The 21,380-nt window shown below is 48.4% G+C and overlaps 9 protein-coding genes across 9 annotated transcripts; 5 read left to right on the top strand and 4 right to left on the bottom strand.

Moving 5' to 3' along the window:
• Positions 1 to 992: 992 nt before the first annotated feature.
• BO79DRAFT_228116 (amino acid transporter) lies at positions 993 to 2,619 on the top strand (the record flags this gene model as incomplete). Its single annotated transcript, XM_025683942.1, has 5 exons — positions 993 to 1,136; positions 1,190 to 1,451; positions 1,506 to 1,703; positions 1,750 to 2,138; positions 2,203 to 2,619. 5 exons carry the CDS (start codon positions 993 to 995, stop codon positions 2,617 to 2,619), a joined length of 1,410 nt encoding a protein of 469 aa, XP_025540145.1.
• An 852-nt stretch (positions 2,620 to 3,471) lies between these two features.
• On the bottom strand, positions 3,472 to 5,114 carry BO79DRAFT_172465 (uncharacterized protein). Its single transcript, XM_025679628.1, has 2 exons — positions 5,055 to 5,114; positions 3,472 to 4,971 (listed from the first exon to the last, which is right to left on the bottom strand). Exon 2 carries the CDS (start codon positions 4,930 to 4,932, stop codon positions 3,523 to 3,525), a length of 1,410 nt encoding a protein of 469 aa, XP_025540144.1. The 5' UTR covers positions 4,933 to 4,971; positions 5,055 to 5,114; the 3' UTR covers positions 3,472 to 3,522.
• An 862-nt stretch (positions 5,115 to 5,976) lies between these two features.
• Positions 5,977 to 6,816, top strand: BO79DRAFT_194202 (uncharacterized protein; the record flags this gene model as incomplete). Its single annotated transcript, XM_025681027.1, has 2 exons — positions 5,977 to 6,260; positions 6,315 to 6,816. 2 exons carry the CDS (start codon positions 5,977 to 5,979, stop codon positions 6,814 to 6,816), a joined length of 786 nt encoding a protein of 261 aa, XP_025540143.1.
• Positions 6,817 to 9,374: 2,558 nt separating this feature from the next.
• Positions 9,375 to 10,232, bottom strand: BO79DRAFT_264734 (uncharacterized protein; the record flags this gene model as incomplete). The annotated part of the gene is made up of 1 exon (XM_025686825.1): positions 9,375 to 10,232. Exon 1 carries the CDS (start codon positions 10,176 to 10,178, stop codon positions 9,375 to 9,377), a length of 804 nt encoding a protein of 267 aa, XP_025540142.1. The 5' UTR covers positions 10,179 to 10,232.
• Positions 10,233 to 11,408: 1,176 nt separating this feature from the next.
• On the bottom strand, positions 11,409 to 12,668 carry BO79DRAFT_217376 (uncharacterized protein; the record flags this gene model as incomplete). Its single annotated transcript, XM_025683362.1, has 1 exon — positions 11,409 to 12,668. One exon carries the CDS (start codon positions 12,666 to 12,668, stop codon positions 11,409 to 11,411), a length of 1,260 nt encoding a protein of 419 aa, XP_025540141.1.
• A 1,551-nt stretch (positions 12,669 to 14,219) lies between these two features.
• BO79DRAFT_146989 (uncharacterized protein) lies at positions 14,220 to 15,623 on the top strand (the record flags this gene model as incomplete). Its single annotated transcript, XM_025678493.1, has 1 exon — positions 14,220 to 15,623. One exon carries the CDS (start codon positions 14,220 to 14,222, stop codon positions 15,621 to 15,623), a length of 1,404 nt encoding a protein of 467 aa, XP_025540140.1.
• Positions 15,624 to 16,099: 476 nt separating this feature from the next.
• BO79DRAFT_228110 (Di-copper centre-containing protein) lies at positions 16,100 to 17,208 on the top strand (the record flags this gene model as incomplete). Its single annotated transcript, XM_025683941.1, has 4 exons — positions 16,100 to 16,454; positions 16,495 to 16,667; positions 16,747 to 17,009; positions 17,043 to 17,208. The coding sequence occupies 4 exons, from the start codon at positions 16,100 to 16,102 to the stop codon at positions 17,206 to 17,208; spliced, it is 957 nt and encodes a 318-aa protein (XP_025540139.1).
• Positions 17,209 to 17,708: 500 nt separating this feature from the next.
• BO79DRAFT_287271 (uncharacterized protein) lies at positions 17,709 to 18,908 on the bottom strand (the record flags this gene model as incomplete). The annotated part of the gene is made up of 1 exon (XM_025688564.1): positions 17,709 to 18,908. Exon 1 carries the CDS (start codon positions 18,801 to 18,803, stop codon positions 17,709 to 17,711), a length of 1,095 nt encoding a protein of 364 aa, XP_025540138.1. The 5' UTR covers positions 18,804 to 18,908.
• Positions 18,909 to 19,534: 626 nt separating this feature from the next.
• BO79DRAFT_146729 (Pfs, NACHT and ankyrin domain protein) lies at positions 19,535 to 20,560 on the top strand (the record flags this gene model as incomplete). Its single annotated transcript, XM_025678478.1, has 1 exon — positions 19,535 to 20,560. One exon carries the CDS (start codon positions 19,535 to 19,537, stop codon positions 20,558 to 20,560), a length of 1,026 nt encoding a protein of 341 aa, XP_025540137.1.
• Positions 20,561 to 21,380: the final 820 nt, after the last annotated feature.

The raw sequence follows: 21,380 nt of genomic DNA, 5'->3' as shown, positions 1-21,380 counted from the left end.
CTGAGATATTTTCAGGTGCATATTTTGCTTGGCTCGGAAGTTACGTTCATTTTGCGACCAGGACATGTTGACGTCTATTCTTTTGAAGTGGACCGCTGCTCAGCTCCTATTTACACAGTCATTGGGAAAGGGTATCCCCACCCGGTAATTTGTGGCAAGGCTTTCAAAGGAGATGGGCAGAGTTAGGTTACCGTTTGCGCTTTATTAGACTCTAACCGAGGTAGTCCGTTTATATAACGCGTCCTCATAGTGTGTGATTGCCCACAATATAAAGACACCTTTAAATGAACGTACGAACAAAGCGGTCTCCATGTTTTCATTAGGTTTACTCTTTTCTTCTTCTATATCGTAGTCTCTGAGCAGTACATAGAGCGCATAATTCATCAACTTACACAATTCGAAGTTTCCGTAAAATACTCCTTCCTGGATAGAAAAGTAGTTTTAGCCAGCCTGTCTTACAGTCCGGGTGAATTATACTTGTCTTTGGTGCTCTTGTCCATACTAATTCATCGTAAAAGGGCAGTGCTGGACATGGAAACATGCTGAAAGGGTGGTCAGCACGATCGAGTGAAGAATGGCGCAAAATTGGGCGATCGACCTGCCAGTAAGGCTTTCTAATAGTGAGAGTCTATAGATATAGCGTTGTATTAGTAATGGATATCATTCTTCGACGAATAAGTTGTCGAGGCCATATCTGGAACGCGGGGGAGATGCGGGAGACAGTATGGAAGGTGGTTCCGCTTGATATGACTATCAATTGTGCCCCACAAAACTATCTTTCTGTTTTTGCGGAACAAGCTGCCTCATTCATCTGTTTCCCCGCATTTTCGTATCCGACGCCCTGAAGGCTGTTACAACGTAATCTATTGTTCTATAGGGTTGTGCCAGGACTTGACTATGCCTAGGAGCGTGCCCGATAAATATTGGACGCCCAATTCTTAGATTCAACTATTCTGACACTTGTGCTCTTATATGTCAAAATTCAGCCTGCCATGAAGAAACAATTAAGCGTTGATAATAGTCCGGAAGACATCCTACCAGCGGAGTCACAAGCTGGCGAGCTCTCCTTCTTGGAACCAATCCAGGATGATGCGGTATTCGGTGAAATTCGCGAAGGAGACACCAATTATCGTAACGTGAGCTCCCTCATAGTGTCTCCGAAAAGCTAGCCTGTACTAACGAAGCCCAGGTGAGCTGTATAGGAACCGTTGCCCTTATGTTGAAAGTGCAAATTGGCCTTGGAGTTCTCACGATACCCAGCTGTTTCGACATTCTTGGGATAATACCTGGAGTTATTGTTCTGCTTGCAATTGCAGCCACGACAACCTGGTCGAATTGGATGGTGGGCGTGTTCAAAATACGCCATCGTGAGGTCTATGGCATCGGCGATGTTGGAAAGATGCTCCTTGGGCGCGCTGGGTACGAGCTGTTCGGCGGGGCTTATATCCTATGTGAGTGATTATGGTGCTTAATTTAATCTGGTTTGTGTCCTGACCTATTGCAAGACTATATCTTCACTGGTGGATCTGCTCTCTTGAGCATCTCGATCGCCTTTAATGCGCTCTCTGATCATGCAGCATGCACTGCCATTTTTGTGGCTGTTGCAGCCATCATTGGCTTTGCCTTCTCTAGTATCCAGACTCTTGCCCGTATAAGCTGGCTCGCCTGGATAGGTGTATCGTGCGTTATCATTGCAGGCAAGTGTGTTTTTGCAGATGCGGACTTGGATTTGGTCTAACCATTGCCTAGTCTTTATTGTAACCATCGGTGTCGGGGTCCAGGGCCATGCCCCAATGACTGCAGGTGTCATCCCAGAATCCGACTATAAGCTCTTCGGCAGCCCAAGCTTTGTTGAGGCCATGAATGCCGTGTCAACGATAACTCTAGCCTACGCCGGGGCCCCAGCATTCTTTAACGTCGTCTCCGAAATGCGTGATCCGAATCTCTTTACTAGATCCCTCACTATATGCCAAGTTATTGTCACCGCAATCTACATAGTGGTCGGAACAGTTGTATACTACTACTGTGGTTCCCATGTAGCCTCACCAGCTCTTGGCTCTGCTGGACCCTTGCTCAAAAAGATTAGTTATGGTTTTGCGCTACCGGGGTTGTGTGTTTCTGCGGTCCTATTTCTTCACGTGAGTCTTCGTTTCATTTTGGTCCATGATTGAATACCCATCTAAGGCTCCCGACCATATACAGTTACCTTCTAAACACATCTTCATGCGCATCCTCCGGGGCTCTAGACACCTTACTGCGCCGACCCCAACTCATTGGATCACCTGGATAGGCTCCACTTTCAGTATAACTACAATCGCGTACATCGTCGCCAGCAGCATTCCCGTATTCAGTGATCTTGTATCACTTGTTGGTGCTCTTCTGGCCACATCATTATGTTTCCAGCCTATGGGGTTTATGTGGCTGTACGATAACTGGGGACCCGGCAAGGGAGAGAAGTCCATGAAGTGGTGTTTATGTGTGGCTTGGTGTGTGTTTATAATCCTAACTGGGGTCTTCTTGACGATCGGCGGCACTTATGCTTCGGTAGTGAGCATTATACAGTCTTACCAGGAGACTGGAGGATCCTCTGCTTGGTCTTGTGCTGATAATGATAACTAAGTGGCGTTCAGTCTTTCTGGTATATGCAGTTAATGAGTTGAGTATTGAGAGGGAATTCTATAGCATAGGCTGTTACATTGGGTGGTGTTCATGCTTTGCTTCACTCTTGTTCACGCTCTGTAACACGTGAAATGACATGTGGGAATCTTAGTATCCCAATTACATCTCATACCCTAGAGTACCACCAGGTCTGATATGTCAAGCCCAGGGTAAACACAGCCTCCGGATTATACCCCAGCCTTCGGCAGTGGAGGAATGCGAGCTGCAGCAAGACTTGCCGGCTTGGAAACTCCCGCGGAGCCACTTGCCGTTTCCGCTGGGGATATCAACCACCCTTGATAAGATAAGGTTTAGCGTTCCATAATATCCAGTGTAATCGCTGGATTAGATATGAAGGCTGATACGAGGCAGTAAATTTATCATCAGTGTAGAGCGACCAATGTGATCTTGCTTTCGGTAGCAATATGTGGATCTTCGATCCCGTTGCCTCCATCGTGGTCTATCGTGGTGATTGCAGGGTGAAACATGGGTTAGTAACAGGAAAAAAAGAGCATATAACTCTTTTCAAAATCACTACAAGCACATACGACCATAGGGTGTGGAAAACAGGGCTTCCCGTCCGCTCAGCCGTACTTAAGCCACACGCCGGGAGGTTAGTAGTTGGGTGGGTGACCACCAGCGAATCCCTTCTGTTGTATGTTTTTGCATTTCATTTTTGAAATCATTCATTCCTATGTGCACTGATAATATATACCATAGAATAAACAAACCATTTGCATTGTGGTCATCTGAAGTATGCGCCAGGCATAACTTACGAAGCCAAAGAAAGTAAAGACTGACGCCGGGGTAGTGATATCACGTGTTGACATGCATCCATAACAGACCATTGATTGATCCTGCCGCTCATAAGCGAGTGGGCTCAAAATACGGCCCAGATCGCTGGACTGACGCTTCGCTGAGTTGATCAATCTTCATAACACCCTCTAGGAGTTGTAGGGCCATTGCGAAACCTGCGCCTCGCCCAATGTCTTGGAGACGGCGGATGACCCACTTTCTGGATTTGCGTTTGGTGACGGGAGACTTTCCAACCATATAGAGGGTCCAGATCAAAGAATAACCGCCCGGCACGCTCGCAGTTGACGTCAAATTATAAGAGACATGTTGCCCAGATACGAGCGATACATAACCGAGCATCTGTGGAACGGTAGCCAGCATGTCCTCCCCGAGACTTGTCATGATTTGTACTGTCTCTTGGTACTTCGCTTCCAGGGTCATTCGCACCGCCGAAGGAAGTTCGGTGGCCAAAACCTTCATCAAAATGGAATATAAAATCTCGGAGACGATCATTCGGATACATCGTGCATTGTTCCAGACTCGTATGGCCCAGGTGGATTGGTAGACGTCAAATCGCCCCTCGTGAAAGACTTCGGGGTCTGCTGTTGGCTCATAGATTGTTGTGTATGGGTCTGCTAGGCTGATAATTTCAAAGACGCACCGAAACTCTTCCTGGAGGATAATCGCCTCTTCCAGCTTTTCCGACCACGAGACTTTCGATTTGTTTTGTGTGACGCTATAGAGAAGGTTTACACACTTGGTAGCTGATACTCCGAGGAGCCAGAATGGACTATAAGCATCGGCGTGCTTGGACGCCTCACCCTGCAGCGCCAGCAAGTCCTCCGGAAACGGTTGATTGCCGTGTAGACAAGTGATCACCGTGTCTGCGCGTACTTGGTTGAACATGAGTGTTGCGGCTGTGCTAGTGAATTGGCTCTTGCCTCGGAGAACCACTAGTGCGGCAGCTCCTCGGACATGTCGCACCCACGACTGGAAATTGGAGACATGCTCAAATACGCCTAGTGAGATGACAGACATCAGGGTGCTGTCTTTGACAGAGTCAATAGGTGACGCCAATGCCGTGTTAACATTCGCAATTGCCTCGGAATATTTGATGCGTGCGTGCCGAGCCAGCTCGGGTTGTTGATTGGAATTGGCCAGTGCCACGAGGCCCACCGCGGCCATGCTGGTCACCAGTGTGTAGTGCTCCGCCTCGGCATTGTAAACCGCGGGGATATAGTTGAAAAATCCACGCGAGGGAGTCTGGTTGTTAATGACAAAGTTGTGAAGGAAATAGTTGACACCGATCTCATCCAGGCTGGGCCCTAAGCCAGGGGTGGGTGGTGAAGGGGTGCGGCTTGAGGTTGTCGAGCCATTGCGTTTTGCTCGTTTCTCTTTAGATCGCTTGATGGTCTTGTCGGTCTGGTCGCGAAAGACAAGTTCCCATTCATCGCGATAGCCCGGACATTTTTCTCGCATGCGGATACATTGTCCACAGTGGGGTATCTGCTGGTCGCACTGAACCGAGATCGGCCCCTGTCAGCATTTATTTGGCCGCGAAAGACGAAAAAGCAAAGTAGCAAAACAAAAAGAACACCCACGCGTCGCTTCACAGCCCGACAGTTTCCACAATTGCGGGAGGCTCTTGGGCGAGGCGCTTTTCCCGATGCCATTTCTCGCTGTCTGCGCCGTAAGGATACGTTGACAAGGGGTCAAGAGGGGAAACCCCGAGGATCGTGATGAAGTTAAAGAACCTCCTCCCCGGGCTGAGGCTGACTAACTAACCGCGGGTAAAGGAGGCTTAAAGTCGGTTAAGCAGTTTTCGTTGAAGAGCTTAACCCTTGAACAAGCTCAGCTCTCCTCCTCTAGCCAGCCTTGTCTCGCCCCGCGCTGTGTGTCTATGCCTTGCCACGTGCACTACTACTCTTTGGGCAATCCTGAGCACAACCTAGCGACCCACGATGCAGTGACTCAGCCTCCTCCGATACCCAATCCGCCCCCACTTACTAGATTTTGACGACGGCATCTTGTTGTGGGCTTTTGGTGGGAAAGGCAGACGATCGTCACTGGGTTCACCGCATTGCCAGCCGTGGCGTCTTAGCGGCTTAAAGAAAGGGAGGAATGCAGGAAGACCCACGGCCAGTGAGGGCGCTTGACTCGTAGCTGGGGCGCAGCCATGGTTCCGGACTGGACTTTCTGCGTGTGTCGGTTTCAGCTGGAATTCCACTTGACTTTATCTTCCCTTCCCGCTTGCGCTATACCTTATCCGGTAGTGTAGATGCTCGACCAACCAGGGTGACAGTTCCGTCGATTCTGAAGTATAACAAACAATCTGTTCGACAAGGCTGTGTTCTTTAGGTTATGACGCTCCACAGCATCTTCAGAAATATAAAGAGAGACAGAAATCATGTCTTTCAGATTTCAGACAGAACTCACTTTCCTATCCACTCTCCTTCTTTTTTGTCACTTCATCTCTAGCAGTACCACACCTTTACATCATCTACTACAACAACTACAGCAACAATGGGCACTGTTACCTATCGTGATGGCATTGCTATTCTGCAACTCGTTGTCTTCCCCTTTATCCTCGGCGCTGCAATATTCATATGGAGCCGGGCTGGCTTGAGGGTTGGAAGCAAGATCTGGCGATATCCTGTTACGCTCTCTCTCATTCGAATTGCCGGTAGTATCGCGTCGCTGTTGTCAATCAACCATGATTCCAAGAATGTCGAGATTGCCATCGCAGTATGCGAGTTGATTGGTCTCGCACCTCTGTTGTTGACCTATGTCGGAGTTCTCAGACAAATGTGAGTCCCCTCGGACAAGTCGCAGAGAGCACATGACGCTAACAATCCTATCAGTGATATCAATCAAGTAGTTCCAGTCAGATGGCTCAACATTGTGTCTATCGTCGGTATCATTGGTCTCATAATCGGTATTGCGGGAGTCAGTACCGCTAGTGACGACGGAGGCAGCTACCAGCCAAGCAACACCGTCAAAGCATCCATGGCTATTTTTATCGCTCTATTTGTGGTCTATCATCTGCTCGCCGCTTTCATGTACCTCCAGATGGGTCACCTGAAGGCCTTCCAGAAGAAGTTGTTCCTCGCCATCATCCTATCCACTCCTTTCATCCTGGTCCGCGTTGTCTACGCAGCGATCGGCGACTTCACCACCATCGAGCGGTTCTCCATTATCAGCACTAATGGAAGCCCCACCATCTACCTTGTCATGGATGTGCTGGAAGAGATTGTTGCTATGGCCATCACAATGTTTTTGGGTATGTCGGCTGTGCTTGAGCCTGACTTTGTGCGCCTGACCCCGGCCCAGTTGGACTCTGAGCCAAAGGCTGAGGTCGCGTAATGTGTCGAGTTCTGTAGTGAGCTGCGACGATTCTTTTTGTTCTGAGTATGACTACGCACGTGTGCATTTTTTCCTTACCTATTTTATTGTTCTTATTGCAGCGCGAAAGTGATACCTGTTGGTTTTTCTATGTGTTGGGAGAGGATACCTTGATGAAAATACAAATATATAAGACGGGATACAAATACAATCATTTATTTCAGCTATATCATAAGATGCTACGTCCATATTATTCTCTATCTTGTCTTTGGTGCCGTTGAGTTAGAGGTAGGTATGTTGCAAACCATTATTACCTATGAACCAAGAAGGTAGACCTTGACAGCTCATGAGGGCCGTGCTCAGAGTTATCCGAACAGGCCAATGGTACATGCAGTAAACTACCCGAACAGGCCAATCAAAGTTGGAATTAGGGCCTGAAATACGTGTTCCATCGTTCCAGAAATCCTAATCCCAAGGCTGAGTTGTGTCTGACCACCTACTCCACCATCCGTGCACAGTTTCACCATCATCTTTACTTTTTGAGGCAGGCCCCTAGTTTCTCCCGCATCGGGTTAAGGCCGCATGGATTTTTGCCTAAGATGCAGAAAGTATCATTATTGATTTGAATTCTCACCGTAAACATGACTGGCGACATCCCCCCCAGATCAAAGCACGGGAAAACGTGGATTTTGGCCCCCATGTCAGGCTATTTCGCCTCATCCTGTTGCAATAAAAGACAAGCCATTTTAGAGTCCATAATTTTACCAGCTCTACTCGTTTGACCTGTTCGACTACTGGGCGTTGGATGTATGTTCCAGGCGCACTGTTGACAATTCGCAATAATTATACTGACTGGCATCTATAGTTACAATGAGCGCATACGACTAGAAGAGAGGAATCGGAACTTTAATGTCCCAGAGCTTAAGCGCTTACCAGCTTCATCAAATCGTCAGAAGCAGGAAGATGTGATCGGCTTTACAAAGCTTGCCGAGGCAGGCTTCAATAGGACCTTCTTAATCACCATGCAGTACAATTTTTAATTTGTAGCCCGCATTCCATGTCCAGGGACTCAGCCACGGTCACAAACTAACTGGTCATTGCAAGCGAAGTGGATACTGTGGAGAATCTCCGTTCGCATGGAATACCCGTTCCAGAGGTCTATGGCAATTCCGCTAGTGCTGACAATCCCGCGGGAACGGAGTACATCTTTATGGAGCTTGTTATGGGGCGCAGCCTGGGCGATGCATGGTTCAATCTACCCCCAGAACAGAGAACGGAAATCGTCACTGAAATTGTAGGAATCAAGTCACGACTATTTGCACTGCGGTTCTAGCAAGTGGGAGTTTCTATTGTTGCTCTAACGCGCCTGACAGTAGTAAAGTGGTTATTACAGACTTGTTGCCGACTACAAAGGGCGATACTGCATTGATCCGACACGTCGCTCAGACTAGGGTATGAAAGAGAGTCCATCTACCGGTGGAGCGTGGACCACGTGAGTATTGCTGCCACGAGCATTTGGGATTGACTTGAGATCAGTAGCTAAGACTTTGCAGACCCAGACTGCCTCCCAGCTCTCATTGCGGGCGCTAAGAAAGAGATCGCATACCTTTCCCGATTCGGGAAACCCTTCTCAGCCCTTCGGGCGCCTTCGGATGGAGACTTGCAATCTTAAGCTGCAACCACATCTCGTCCACATTACAAGCTTCGAGTAGGAACTTCAAACTACTCCCACTATCCTTCCTAAAGTCCCAGGCCTTCATCGCTCAGTCTTCCGACCCCGCGATCTTCACCGAACAACATGATTGTCTCTGTTTGATTGGACCTTGAAGGGTTGAATGACTGACAGCACAGCACCATACTCCCTCGTTCCTATAATGGGACATTGCAAACAGCCTACAGAGTTACGGCGATGATGTGTCCAAGTCTCTCCAGGAGCCCACCGTACCCAGTAACCTCAATGAGCTGGGATCAGAAGAACAGGACCAATAGGCTGAATCATTCCACAGGCGTCAGCCTCACTACCACTATATCAAGCAGACTTCTGGGGTAAATCCAAAACACTACGATGCACTGAGATATTTATTAATAGACTGAGACGCCTCTTTCATTACGCCAGTATTCATGTGAGGGTGATAACTTGACTCCCAAATGAAACCTCTTTGACTGGTTAAGCAAGTAAGTTGACATCAATAGCAGCAATGCACAACCTTGTAGTACACTTGTGTATTCATAGATTGAGTCTAAACAATCTCCGAGGTTGACAAGCGCACAAGATGTAGACGATGAGCAGATAAGAAAAAAGTGCCAGGATTTTATTGGAGTAGTGAGTGAGGGATGGGTTCCTAGTGATCAATTTGAGGAAATGAAAGTACGAGAACAAGCATTAAAGAAGCTGCTTTGGAGGCAGACGAATCAGAAGATCAGAGAGCGATGGTCGAAGAGAACTGGCTCTTGACGACATTCGTGAGGATGGCTACACGTGGACGGTTGCACTGTATCATACACTTGTTTTCTAGTTCTCATTAGCCATTTCAATATCAATGCATGTTTATCTGGGACAATAAGATCTAACTCTGTTATTACCCTTTCACACGCTCATTCCCTGACTCTAGAAACCTCAAAATGGCATCAAATCCCTCCGGCGCTTTAATCCAATGCCCATCCCCTTCTGCCCCAACATACTCCAACCACTCGACCTCCATCCCCGCCCGCTTCATAATCCCAACCACCTGCCACCCCAACTCCACAGAAACCATTGGATCATCCGTCCCATGGCCCAAAAGCACCGGCGTATTCAGAAATCTCATATCATCACCCGCAGAAATCCCCACAACCTCCGAACAAAACTCAACCAACCGTCTCCCCCGATCCAAATCCCCATTGTCAAACCTCTCCGCAAACGGCATCCATCCACAAAAGCCCAAGACTCCCCCCAATCTCCCCTGCACCTTGCTACTCGCGCAAAACCAACTCCACAGCGCACTTGCCATGCCTTGACTAATCCCACCTAGATACACATGTGTGGTCTTACCATTAAGAAGCTCGATCTCTTTTCCCAGAACATCGAGAACATGAGAGACAGAATCCCGCAATCCAGAAACTTGTGATTCCTGGCGCTCAGTGATATCATCTAGAGAATACGCATCGAACCAGGCACATAGATCCTCCTGGAAGCGATCGCTCCAGCGGTCTTTGGAAGTGGGGAATACCCAGCGCCAGGTTGGGAGATGGGAGGGAAGATTTTGGCCCGTCGATGTCGAAGAGGAAAACAGTTCCTCGGCGAATTCGGGCCCGTTGCTGCCGCGCCCGTGGAGGAGGATGGCTGTGTGGGTGTGAGGGCCTTGGGGGAGGTGAATGTGTGGTTCTGGGAAGTTTGTATTCATGATGTAGGTTTGTACTTGGAAACGGATGTTATGTTATTGATGAAAGTTAAGATGATGTGGTGTGGAAGACATGAAGAAAGGACGTGCGGGGTTTGGCGGGAAGAAGTTGTTCATTCTCACATCCACTAGTTAGCTGCTCCGTAGATCGATTTCAAACCTAGAATCAGTCTGTACCGAGTAAGCTCGCAACGGCTCTGGGGTTCAACGCTTGTGATATGCATTATGTCTATGCAATGACCTGATGAAATACGAGAAACATTTCTTCACAGGATCCAAGAGTGTGATGATTATAAGAGTGGTCTGGGCTTAGGGATATCTAGAGTGAATGACATGATCGATATATAATTTGATCATATCTAGTTGAATGTCATTAATTCAAATTCACACTGACCTTGAATTCCATGTAGATCTAATTCACATTCGACTCAATTCATATTTTCTGAGCCAACCCAGCCTGCCAACTGGATGAACATCTTCCTCATGTCCTCGCCCCCTTGAGATCAGGAAGATCTATGCTGTGTCTCTTATTTTTGAATCGATGATGTCTCCGTTAGTCAAAATACCCTACTGGGGAAGACTGGTGATACATATAACTGATAATCCCTCATAGAACAAACAATATGAACAGTCGGATAACGGTGGTCATGTATAGGGCTGAGACCGATGAGCCTTGCCACTGGGCCATTTGGATAAAAGATGCCAACGCAAAGTCTATTATTCTGCAGGTTGGGCTCAACAAGGACGGCTACTGCGTGGAAGAGCCCATCCTCAGAGATCCTCTACTATCGGAACGTATCAAGCACGCAGTGTACTGCGGGACCATCCCTTCAGGCGAACAAGACCTGGCTTTGTCAATAATTCAAAATCACCCCGTCGATAATGAAAGTGCCACCTAGAACTGCCAGGCATGGATCATGGAAGTCTTAGAGGGGATGGAGCAGACGGGACTACTGCATATTGCCCCCGGGTCGAAAGCGACCCTAGAATCGATGCGCCAGAAAGTTTAATTAAACTCCATTGAAACATCTGCATCTTGTCGATGAATTACTTCGGTCTAGAAACGCTGCTGTTGGTTTTTCTGCAATTCTTCCTTTACTTAAACCGAGAGTTAAGCCAAGCATAAAAGTAAATGATAGAAGCCATTATCTTCCCGCTCCGCCCTGATTATATCATTTAAATTCATTGCCGTGTGCGCATACCATTACCAGTTTTCCAAATGCCATTGCCGGGTCATCGACCCCATTTATCTAACATCAGGTCGACTGCATGCTCCTTAGGCCAAACCCCGATCGTTGTTGGCAAGTACTCCCACCAATCCTCATAATCGCATCCTGGAAAGATTGTGTTCAATGCTTTCAGGTACTCCCAGTATTCTGGATACCAACCACACGTTTCCCAATCTATTATACCTGTAATTGTTACTCGCTCCGATGGCACGTCGTCTGTACCGGGCAAGGCTTCGGATGTCTGTAGACACTGTCCGTCGACTTCGTTGGGGCTAGATGAGTAAGGGGTGACAGTAACCATGATGTTTCGAGGATGAAGATCTGCATGGGTCATCACTAGTCTGTGTCCAGTTGTCATATATGATCGAATCATCGCAATTTGGCTCGTTTCAGTACGCCGAGGATTAAATGACAGGAAATGATTGAACTCTGTCTCATTGCTGATCGGCGTGTCTGCCACACGAGTCTCTCTTCTGGTATCTTTACATCGGCGAGGCGTGCCTCCACCGTACACTGCACCAGGTTCATCGGATGCTGTAAAAGGGAGCGACCTTAGGTCACTGAAGATGGCACCTAGCTGCTCTCGGACCGACGCTTTCTGGTAGGGGCTCAACGCCTTCCAAATTGAACCCAGCGGTTGTCCCGGCACGCGGGACATGAAGACAAAGTTCCGAGCAGTGCCGGTTTGTTGCAACAAACCGTGAGTATCCGGTATAGGAACTCGCAAATTTTGGCGTTTTATGTCTTCCACCATTGCTAGATGATCCACATCGATGTAGTTGCCGAGTTTCATAGCCAGGTTTGGGGTAAGGCCTAGTACTGCGGTCGATCCAAAATGCCATAGTATGTCACTGTGTAAGATTAGATCATTGAGACCTCTGATCGTGCTCGAGATTTCGGAAGAGTCGCTAGCGCAAGTTGAGACTGACTGGGCTGTGCGAGTAACATCCATACTCAATGGACGTATGACGACAACATCCGAAGGGATCAAAAATTCCTCTCTTACAGCCGGTGGAGGACCACACAGGGTTTCAGTGCTCTTCGTTGATTCAGCCTTCACAGCCGAGTCCACAAAAAGTTGACGTAGAGGTGGATAGGTTTTGAGCTTGAACTGTATCAACTCCTCCAGATTTGTAGAGGGGTTATTATTTACCCTCACAGTGAACTCGTGTAGAAGAAGCTTGTTGACCTTGGCTGCAGCTTCTGCTGCAGCACCAGACAGCTTCTTTGAAGGGGTACCTCCTACACACGTCTGGCCGACCATGTTGATTGAAGCTTCGATGGATGATTCTGTGAAGCATGAGTGAGGGTCCGGAGCGGGGGATGAGAGGATAGATATACTTGCCACGAGGGGGAATGCTAGTAATGCACCTCACTAACTGGAGTGCCCAAATTCTGTATTTACTGTGAGCACAGGCTAGAGTTGGTCTCGCAGAGGTAGTAGTGACTACCAACACGATCAAATATCAAATGAATGCAGTTGAAAGATGAAGTACATAAGTGTCAGAAGAATGAAATAGGGTACATACGACCACAGGGTGTGGAAAACAGGGCTTCCCGTCCGCTCAGCCGTACTTAAGCCACACGCCGGGAGGTTAGTAGTTGGGTGGGTGACCACCAGCGAATCCCTTCTGTTGTATGTTTTTCTATTTGTTCCATTTCTCTTTTTATCATGGGTAGAGACTTCTTGCCGCTTTGTTTTAACCACCACCTCAGGTTGGCAGTACTCCGAAGAAGGATCCTATCCAAGCCGTGTGACTGTCACTCAATTGGACAGGCATAAGGCGAATGTGACTATTTCCGCCGAGTCCATGCCTGGCCAGAATATCTCCATTTTGCGAGGTACTGACGTTGAAGATTTTCTATTGACTTGCTATACCTGCAATGCTGTTAAGGCTACATAATTCAACTTCCAAGCCCGCTTGAACGCAATTTAGCCAAAGAGACTATCTCAGTGTCTGAAGATGACTAATTGTGTTGAATAGAAATGGTATTCTTGTTATCGTTTCTTTCTCATTTCCTTTTTCTCCTTCTTTCTTTGTTTTGTTGAAAGGATAAAACAAGGGACGGGGAAGAGAAACACATGAACATCCATAAATTTATGGTAATCTTCTCCTACGAACTGGGCGGTGCAAAGTCAACGCAGATCAAACCATATTCACGGAGTTAGCAAATAATTCAAACTCCGTTGAACTCCGAGACTCATCAAGTAGACATATTGCTTTTTATTTCCCCCCACAGTCTCCAAAAGTGATTTTTATGCCACATGTCAGTGGCGCAACCTTCCACGGTCGTCGGCCGATTTCACATGGTCTTGCATCCTTTGACTACATAAATAGCATCCATAAATGTGTATATATTCTGGAAAGATGTTATGGAAAGATACTACCTTTCTATGGTAGATTGGTAGACGGAGGGAAGGCCGGTGGACTTGAGTGGTGAAATGTTCCAGTTGAACAAACTTTGAAACTAGTGAGTCCGGCCCACAAAACATCGCATAAGTGGATACAGCACTCGGCTAGATCGACTAATCAGCCGATGACAGGATTCTAATTGGAAAATGGCCAGCAGATCGATAGTTCATCTTCAGCTCGAGGCGGACACAACAGTGGAGAAGGTGTGCTTCCTTGATAGCTGACAGGCCCGTTGCAGTGTGGTTGAGGATCTTCGCGGAATCAAGTTACTAGCAACACTTCCAGGTTGGGAAGTCAAGCATGCTTGGTCCAGAAGGGCTGTCCAACAAAATGGGTTATTAGAGGCCTTCCATCCTGCATGTGAGTAATTCGTGGTTTGAAACTCATTACATCATTTCAAGATGGAACGACATGATGATACTAGATCTCCTACCCTGGGCAACCCTCCAAGTTTTGAACCCTTCACCTTGAGTCCGTTGGACCATATTGTACCTCCAATCCACCTATTCGCATACCTTACCTTCAAGCCCGACTCGCCCTCAGATGCCATCTTCGTTCTCCAAACTGGCATCTTGCGCCTATTACATGCCCTTCCCTTCCTAAGCGGTAATATAGTGACGGTAGAAGAGCTTAACGGCAAGCAGAACTCGATGCAAATCACACCGGCAGATGTATCAACGTTGCACCAGTCACCCATGCTTAAGGTCGTGCATCATGCTGCTAAAACCTCCGCCACGGAGCGCGATGACGTGCAACATGCCGATTTAGTCCCAATCCCTATCCACCTACCCACCACCGATCCGAGCCCTGTATTGCGATTCCAGGCCAATGTGATGACAGATGGTCTAGTGTTATGCGTGACTTTCGATCATCGGATGATGGATGGACTGGGGGTGCTCGCTATTCTTGACTCTTTGGCTGCGTGCTGTCGAGGCGACTCGGCACTCACATCTATGGCTGCGCAGCTAAAAAAAAAGCAGCAGCTTGCATCGATAAAGAGCCCCAATCCATACAATTTTCAAGATGAAATTCAAGCGGAACCAAAAATTCCATTAAGCCCAATTAGCCGGAAATTTGCCCTGTCCTCAGAAAAGATCAGCATGCTCAAGAAAAAGTGCAACTCTATGTCCTCCACAGCTTCTGGTCAAACATGCAAACCTAATTTGACAAATGTGGATATTCTCACCGCGCTTATCTGGATTTCCGTCGCCAGAGCAAAGCAAGCATCATCATCAACTACACTCACAAACACCCATTCCACATTGTCCTGTGCCGTTGAAATTCGGTCAATTCTTCGGCCCAAGCTTGGCACCTATATAGGAAACGCAGTGATGGCCGCTAAATGCGTACTGTCTACTCAATCCAATTCAGGCAAAACCCTAGACCCCAACACCGACATCCCATTAATCCACGAAGTCGCCTTACAAATCAGAAACGAGATCCGAAGCATCAACACTGAGCAAGCTACCCGCTACGTCTCCCACATCAATACCCTGGACGATTGGAGCTCGTTCCAGGCTCAATGGCCCGACCTAGTTGTGAGCAGTATCCGCAATTTTAATCCGTATGGATTGAACTATGGCTCTCTGTTGGGCCCAATGGCGACCTTCGATATGCCGGATCCGAGAATTAATGGAGTCTGTTGGGTTATGCCTGCTAGGCCGGGCTCGGGTGGAGCTAAGGAAACGCCATTGTGGGAATTGAGAGTTGTGTTAGAGGAACCTGTTATGGAGTGCTTAAAGAGAGAGCCGCTGTTTTGTTGGGCGTCTGATATTAATCGGACGATCAGTGGTTCGAAGCTGTGAGGGTTGGAGTTCAAGTTTTGTATCGATATACACTGCTTGGTTTCATTGGATACTTGACCAGGTGCAAGAGCATCATTATGGATCTACTTACGATGATATGGAAATATACTGCCTTCAACGACAAGCCCTTCGGCACGGTATGGAATCAAACCGGGTAGTCGCGATTGGAGTTCGTTACATGGGCCATGTCGTAATCTGATTGTGTATGGAGAGATCATGCATAGCATTATGTTCCTGAGCCCAAGTCGAGAATTGGAGAAAGCGGAAGGAATGGAGAGGATCCTTCCGGCAGATGTACGGAGCCTTGATAATCATACCCCATGCGGAGTAGTTATCGTGCCCACTAGAGCCCCAAAAGCAAGATCTCTGTGCCTATATAAACCACCCACCTCAGCTTGATCAAGAGGCAGTAGAATTGGATATCTTGGATCCTTCTTATTATCATCCAACCTGTCGCTACAGTTCACTCGCTTACCATGCGGTCTTCCTGGATACATCTGGCGTTTGCTGCCGTGGTGGCAGCTCGGGGTTTCTCCTCTAACTGCACCAACCCGGCGGTACGCATCGAATGGAGCAGTCTGGATTCATCGGAGCAGATAGCGTACCTGGATGCCGAGCGGTGTCTCTGGGACCTTTCAGCGGAAACGCATTTGTCCAATGTCACCAACCGGTACATTGATCTGGTTGCTGTACACCAAAGCCTCACAGACTATTTTCATGGGGATGGGGTCTTCCTCCCCTGGCATAGATACTATGTCCACACCCACGCAACCCTCCTTCGGAAGCATTGCAACTACACTGGCCCGATCCCATACGTGAAAACTACTAGATGTATTGCTTATATTCGTCTTTTACTTGTGGCTGATCGAAGTTTTGTGCAGATGGTGGGACGAGCGAAAAGACTCCGGTGCGTTTAGTAACGCTTCTATGTTCTCGCCATCAACATTCAGCAGCGTCTCCGGTACTCCATACAACGGCATTATTACGGATCAAAAACAGTCTCACTACGTCTGTGTGACAGATGGGGCAAGACTCCCTTTATTTGTCTCTCGCACTGAGAGGCGATACTGGACAAATCTCCCAGACCTCCCAGCTGACAGACGTTTTCCTTGTTCACCTCTAGTATTTCGCAAACACTACTCTGCACATCGGCTTTGGCATGGAGGAAACCAACCACTGTCTTTCCCGGGATGTCAATGAAAACCAGAGTAACACCACAAGTGATCACTATGCGGAGATGTGCAATTCCTATGGAAACTACATTGATATGTTCAAATGCGCCTTCCAGTATCCGCACGGCGGTGTCGGTGGAGTGATGGGCGATGTGTCCGGATCCCCGGGCGATTTCGTCTTTTTCTTGCACCACGGCTTCAATGACCGAAACTGGTGGGCTTGACAGTCTGCCGATCCTGATAACAGGCTCTATCAGCTAAGCGGCTACACCACGGAGTCTGAGCCATCCACCGGCTGGGTTGACGTCACCCTGGATTACAATCTCACTTCGTACGAGGTTATTCCTGACGCGACCATCGAGCAGGTGATGGACACCAAGGGAGGTTATTTGTGTTATACTTATGACTACTAGAGAAGATGGGATTGGGGAGAATGGACCACCGCGAGCGAGGGCTCATTTCTACTGTATGGCTGCCGCGGAGTCGAGCGCTCCGAAGATTGAAGGTATTGAAACGGTTTTATAGAGAGGACAGTACCTATAATAGTAGTATATCTTTACTATCAGAATCTTAGTTGGGTCCAAAACCAGAAATCATCCTGAAACAAAAAGGCATTAAATATATAGGCGACATCCAACAAAGTCAGACGGAAATCTGGCATAAGCAACCCTTCAGTGCTATTCCGCCCGAGATCCCTCGTGGTGACAGCTTCAGGGAACTAAAAGTATATGTTGTGAATCGAAGACTATTATAATCTTCAGAGACTGGTATTGAAGCGTGAAGTAACCCGAGGAAGTCCGTATGAATATGTTAGAGCGAGGAACAGCGAATCTTTTTCTCTTTCCCGTCTCTCTAATATAATCTTGTCACACGGTGAGGGAACTTCCTTGTTGTATTCAAGCAGCTGCCAAGTCTAGACACTGATCCCCGGAGACATCGGCTCGGTGTAGGGCGGTGGAGGATCCGCAGTTTTCATGAAGAGCTCATATCTGAGTTGGCGAAGATCTTGCTGTGCTGTCTCAAACGCCATCCGCGCATCTTCCACTTGGGCCTGCATATCATCTTCACGGGTCTTTGCCTGTCTAACTTGCGCTGCCAGAACCTCTTCTGCACGCTTCACCTCGAGAACAGACTGCTGCATCATGCCCAAAAAGTCGGTGTGAAACAGAAAGGTACCAAAGACCAGCTCACCAACCCAATCGTGCTGAACAATGTTCATAGCCGGCAGTGCCTGTACTCTGGGATCCAATCGTCTGGCCTGCGCGACTAACATCTGCGTTTGAGTAACTTTCTGCTGCGCCCGGGAGAGACAGTCCTGCTGCCGCCAATCGGCCAGGGTGCTGCCAAAACTCCACAGATCCCTTTCACAGTATCGCAGCGTTTCCGCCAAATTCAGCAGCACCTCCCGGAGCGTCAGCTGCGCTCGCGCCAGACACTGCGTCGCCTGCCGAAGATCACTCCATCGTTCGCGCCGCTGTCCATACTCCCGCCGTGCCTGCTTCGTTGTCTCCTCCTGCACATCCTCCTCGGGGAACTCTTCCGTCCGTCCCTCAAATATCCGCTTGTAGATGGCATCCAGTTCGGCATGCAACCGTTCCCTTGTGGTGCATGCATGCCGGAGTTCCTCCTCTTGAGCGACCGCGTCCGCGACCTGCGCCTCCAGCATCTCCCGCTGTGCCTGCGCACGGTTCTCCTTGGCCAGGGCATCGTAGTAATCCCGCATCTCCTGGTCGGCTTTGGCCTCAAATTCCTCCCTCTTGCCCCTCGCCCGATAGAACAGGCGGCGTACTGTGCTGTCGCGGTACTTTTCGTGCAGCTCACGGTTCCCTTTGGTGATCTTGTGTAGTTGCGACAACTGTCTGTTGGTATTGGTCAGCTCGTTCCGGAGCTCGGCCAGGTAGCTTTCTTGCGACTGGAGAGACTCTGGGCTGCTCTCTACACCAGCGAGTTCGGCTTGAATCTGGTCATGGCGCTCCTTGCTGGTTGCAATGTGGCTGTATATTGACATGTTTGGACGAAGTGATTGGTGGGGGGATATTGCTATGTTACGGATCTAAGTGCTTCGCGGGTTAATCTGCCTCGCTGTGTATGATGTTGCTATTGCCAGTTTTATTAATAACTGATCTGAAAAAAATAATTTGATGTTGAAAAGTGAATTTGGGGAGCCACTGCTCGTTAGATGATCTCCTTCTAAACAAAGAATTCGCCACGCGGGATGACGGCATAATGTAGTCATCCCGTGACCTCTGTTCTGCCCTTGGAAGACCACTCTTCTTCTTCTGCTTCTTATTATGGTTCTAGAGCCGTAGGTAGTTTATGTAGGATGGACTTAGTATGAAATGACTGATTAATCAACCATGCTTTTCATGCGTATTTCTGGCTGCGATATCTTCCTGGTCAAGAGCCAATCTAGGTCGTTCATAGATCCCGTCAATGGGAAGGGCTACCCTGTCACTGCAGCAATTTACAATTGAATTTGTCTCTGACTCTCTTTCACGGTGCTTCAGCAGTCGGGCGTTGGAGACATGAGCCCAACATGTACCCGAGCCGCGTTGAACGTGCATAATTTAGCGCCCGTCATGTCGTGCGGCTGTTCCTGCGGGGTAAGGGATCTGACATTCTCTCCGCAAAATGTATTTCACGAACTGCATCTGCATTTCACAGTGTTGACCAGTTGGTAAATTCATGTATAAGTAACAGCGTACAAGAAGACGTTTCAACTAAACTCTCCTGAACGCTATGTCTAGCCCGCGAATATCGCCGTACGCCAACGAGGAGTACACCGTGGGCTGGATATGTGCCCTTCCTATTGAGCTAGCTGCAGCAAGGGGGATGCTTGATGGGGAAGACCATGGAGAGCCCCAGACCTCACCCGCAGGAGCAGATCAGAACCGCTACACGCTGGGGACTATCGGTCATTTTCGAGTGGTAATCGCTTGCCTGCCAAAGAACCAGCTTGGCTCGTCTTCCGCAACCGCTTCGGTGAAGGACATGCTATTTACCTTCCCTAATGTTCGCATAGGTCTCTGTGTGGGTATCGGTGCCGGCATTCCTGATTATGAGAGCCAGGATGAACAGGACATTCGTCTCGGAGATGTTGTTATCAGTAGTGACTCTCAGACTGGGGGTGTCGTGGCCTATGCTCTGGGCAAGAAATTGGCCGATGGTTCGTTCGAGACTCGGTCTGCTTTGACTCCGCCCCCTCGATCGCTAGGTACGGCTCTTGGGGCAATGCAAGCACAACACATGATGGCAGAGAATAAAATAGAGTTCTACATCGAACAAATGCTCGAGAAGCATCCATTTATGCGCAAGAAGGGATATTCGCGTCCGGACCAATCACTGGACCGTCTGTTTAGATCGGAGTACATTCATGCCGCGGGGAACAACTGTTCGAAATGCGATAATTTGGAGGCCGTGGAGCGGGAGGACCGATTCGATGATGCTCCAGTTATCCATTATGGAACAATTGCCTCAGGTGACATTGTCGTCAAGAATGCTGCATTGCGTGATGAGATCCGAGACAAGCACGGGGCTATCTGTCTTGAGATGGAGGCTGCGGGATTGATGAACAATTTTCCTTGTGTCGTAATCAGAGGAATCTCGGACTACGCTGATTCGCATAAGAACGACCGCTGGCAGCCATATGCAGCTGCGGTGGCTGCCGCGTGCGCAAAGGAGTATTTGGAACATGTGCAGGCGAAGGATGTGAGCGGAGAACCTACAGCGAAAGCTATGCTTGAGAAGGTGCAAGAAGGTGAGTAATCCCATACAACAATCCCAGATACATCAGAGCGTTTGCTGATATCTACGATAGTCCATACCGAAGTCACGAAGGTCGGAAAGTTTGTGACAACTAGGGAAACCAGGGAGGTCCTCGATTGGGTCAGCTCAATAGACTTTGTGGACCAGCAGAACGATATTATCAGTCTGAAACAAGAAGGGACTGGCCAATGGCTTATACATTCAGAAGAATACATTCGGTGGTTGAGCGATGATACCCAATCGCGAACTCTCTTCTGTCCTGGGATCCCAGGTGCAGGCAAGACAATAATGGCATCCAACGTGGTAGAGCATTTAAAGAACACATTCAAGGGCAATTCAGATGTGAAGGTTGCGTTTCAGTTCTGCAGCTACCAGCCGAAACATCGGCAGACTTACCTGGAGCTCCTGCAAAGTCTCCTTCGACAACTTGCACTGAAGACCCCAGATGCAGACCTGCTTCCATGTATTTTGGAGCTTCATGAGGGTTACAGCTCGAATGGTACCCGACCTCGACCTGCTGAGTTGGAGAAAACTATCTTGGAAGCCATTCAGTCTTACTCCGTCGTGTTCCTGGTTGTCGATGCCCTGGATGAGTTCTATTCTGCAAGCCGGGAAGACTCATTGTTGTTCTTTGATGCTCTGTGCAAATGTCGAAAAAGTCACCAAGTAAAGCTGTTTGTGACATCTCGCTATAACGATGACATCTCTTCTCGTTTTGCTCCTTTCACTTGCAAAGAAATCCGGGCACACGACGATGATGTCCTACAATATGTGAAAGGGCGCATGCCCCAGCTCCGCATTCCCAAGACAATCCAAAACG

The sequence above is a fragment of the Aspergillus costaricaensis genome (assembly GCF_003184835.1).
Source record: "Aspergillus costaricaensis CBS 115574 unplaced genomic scaffold BO79scaffold_14, whole genome shotgun sequence".
NCBI lineage: Eukaryota > Fungi > Ascomycota > Eurotiomycetes > Eurotiales > Aspergillaceae > Aspergillus > Aspergillus costaricensis.
This window is presented reverse-complemented; position numbering and strand designations above follow the sequence as displayed.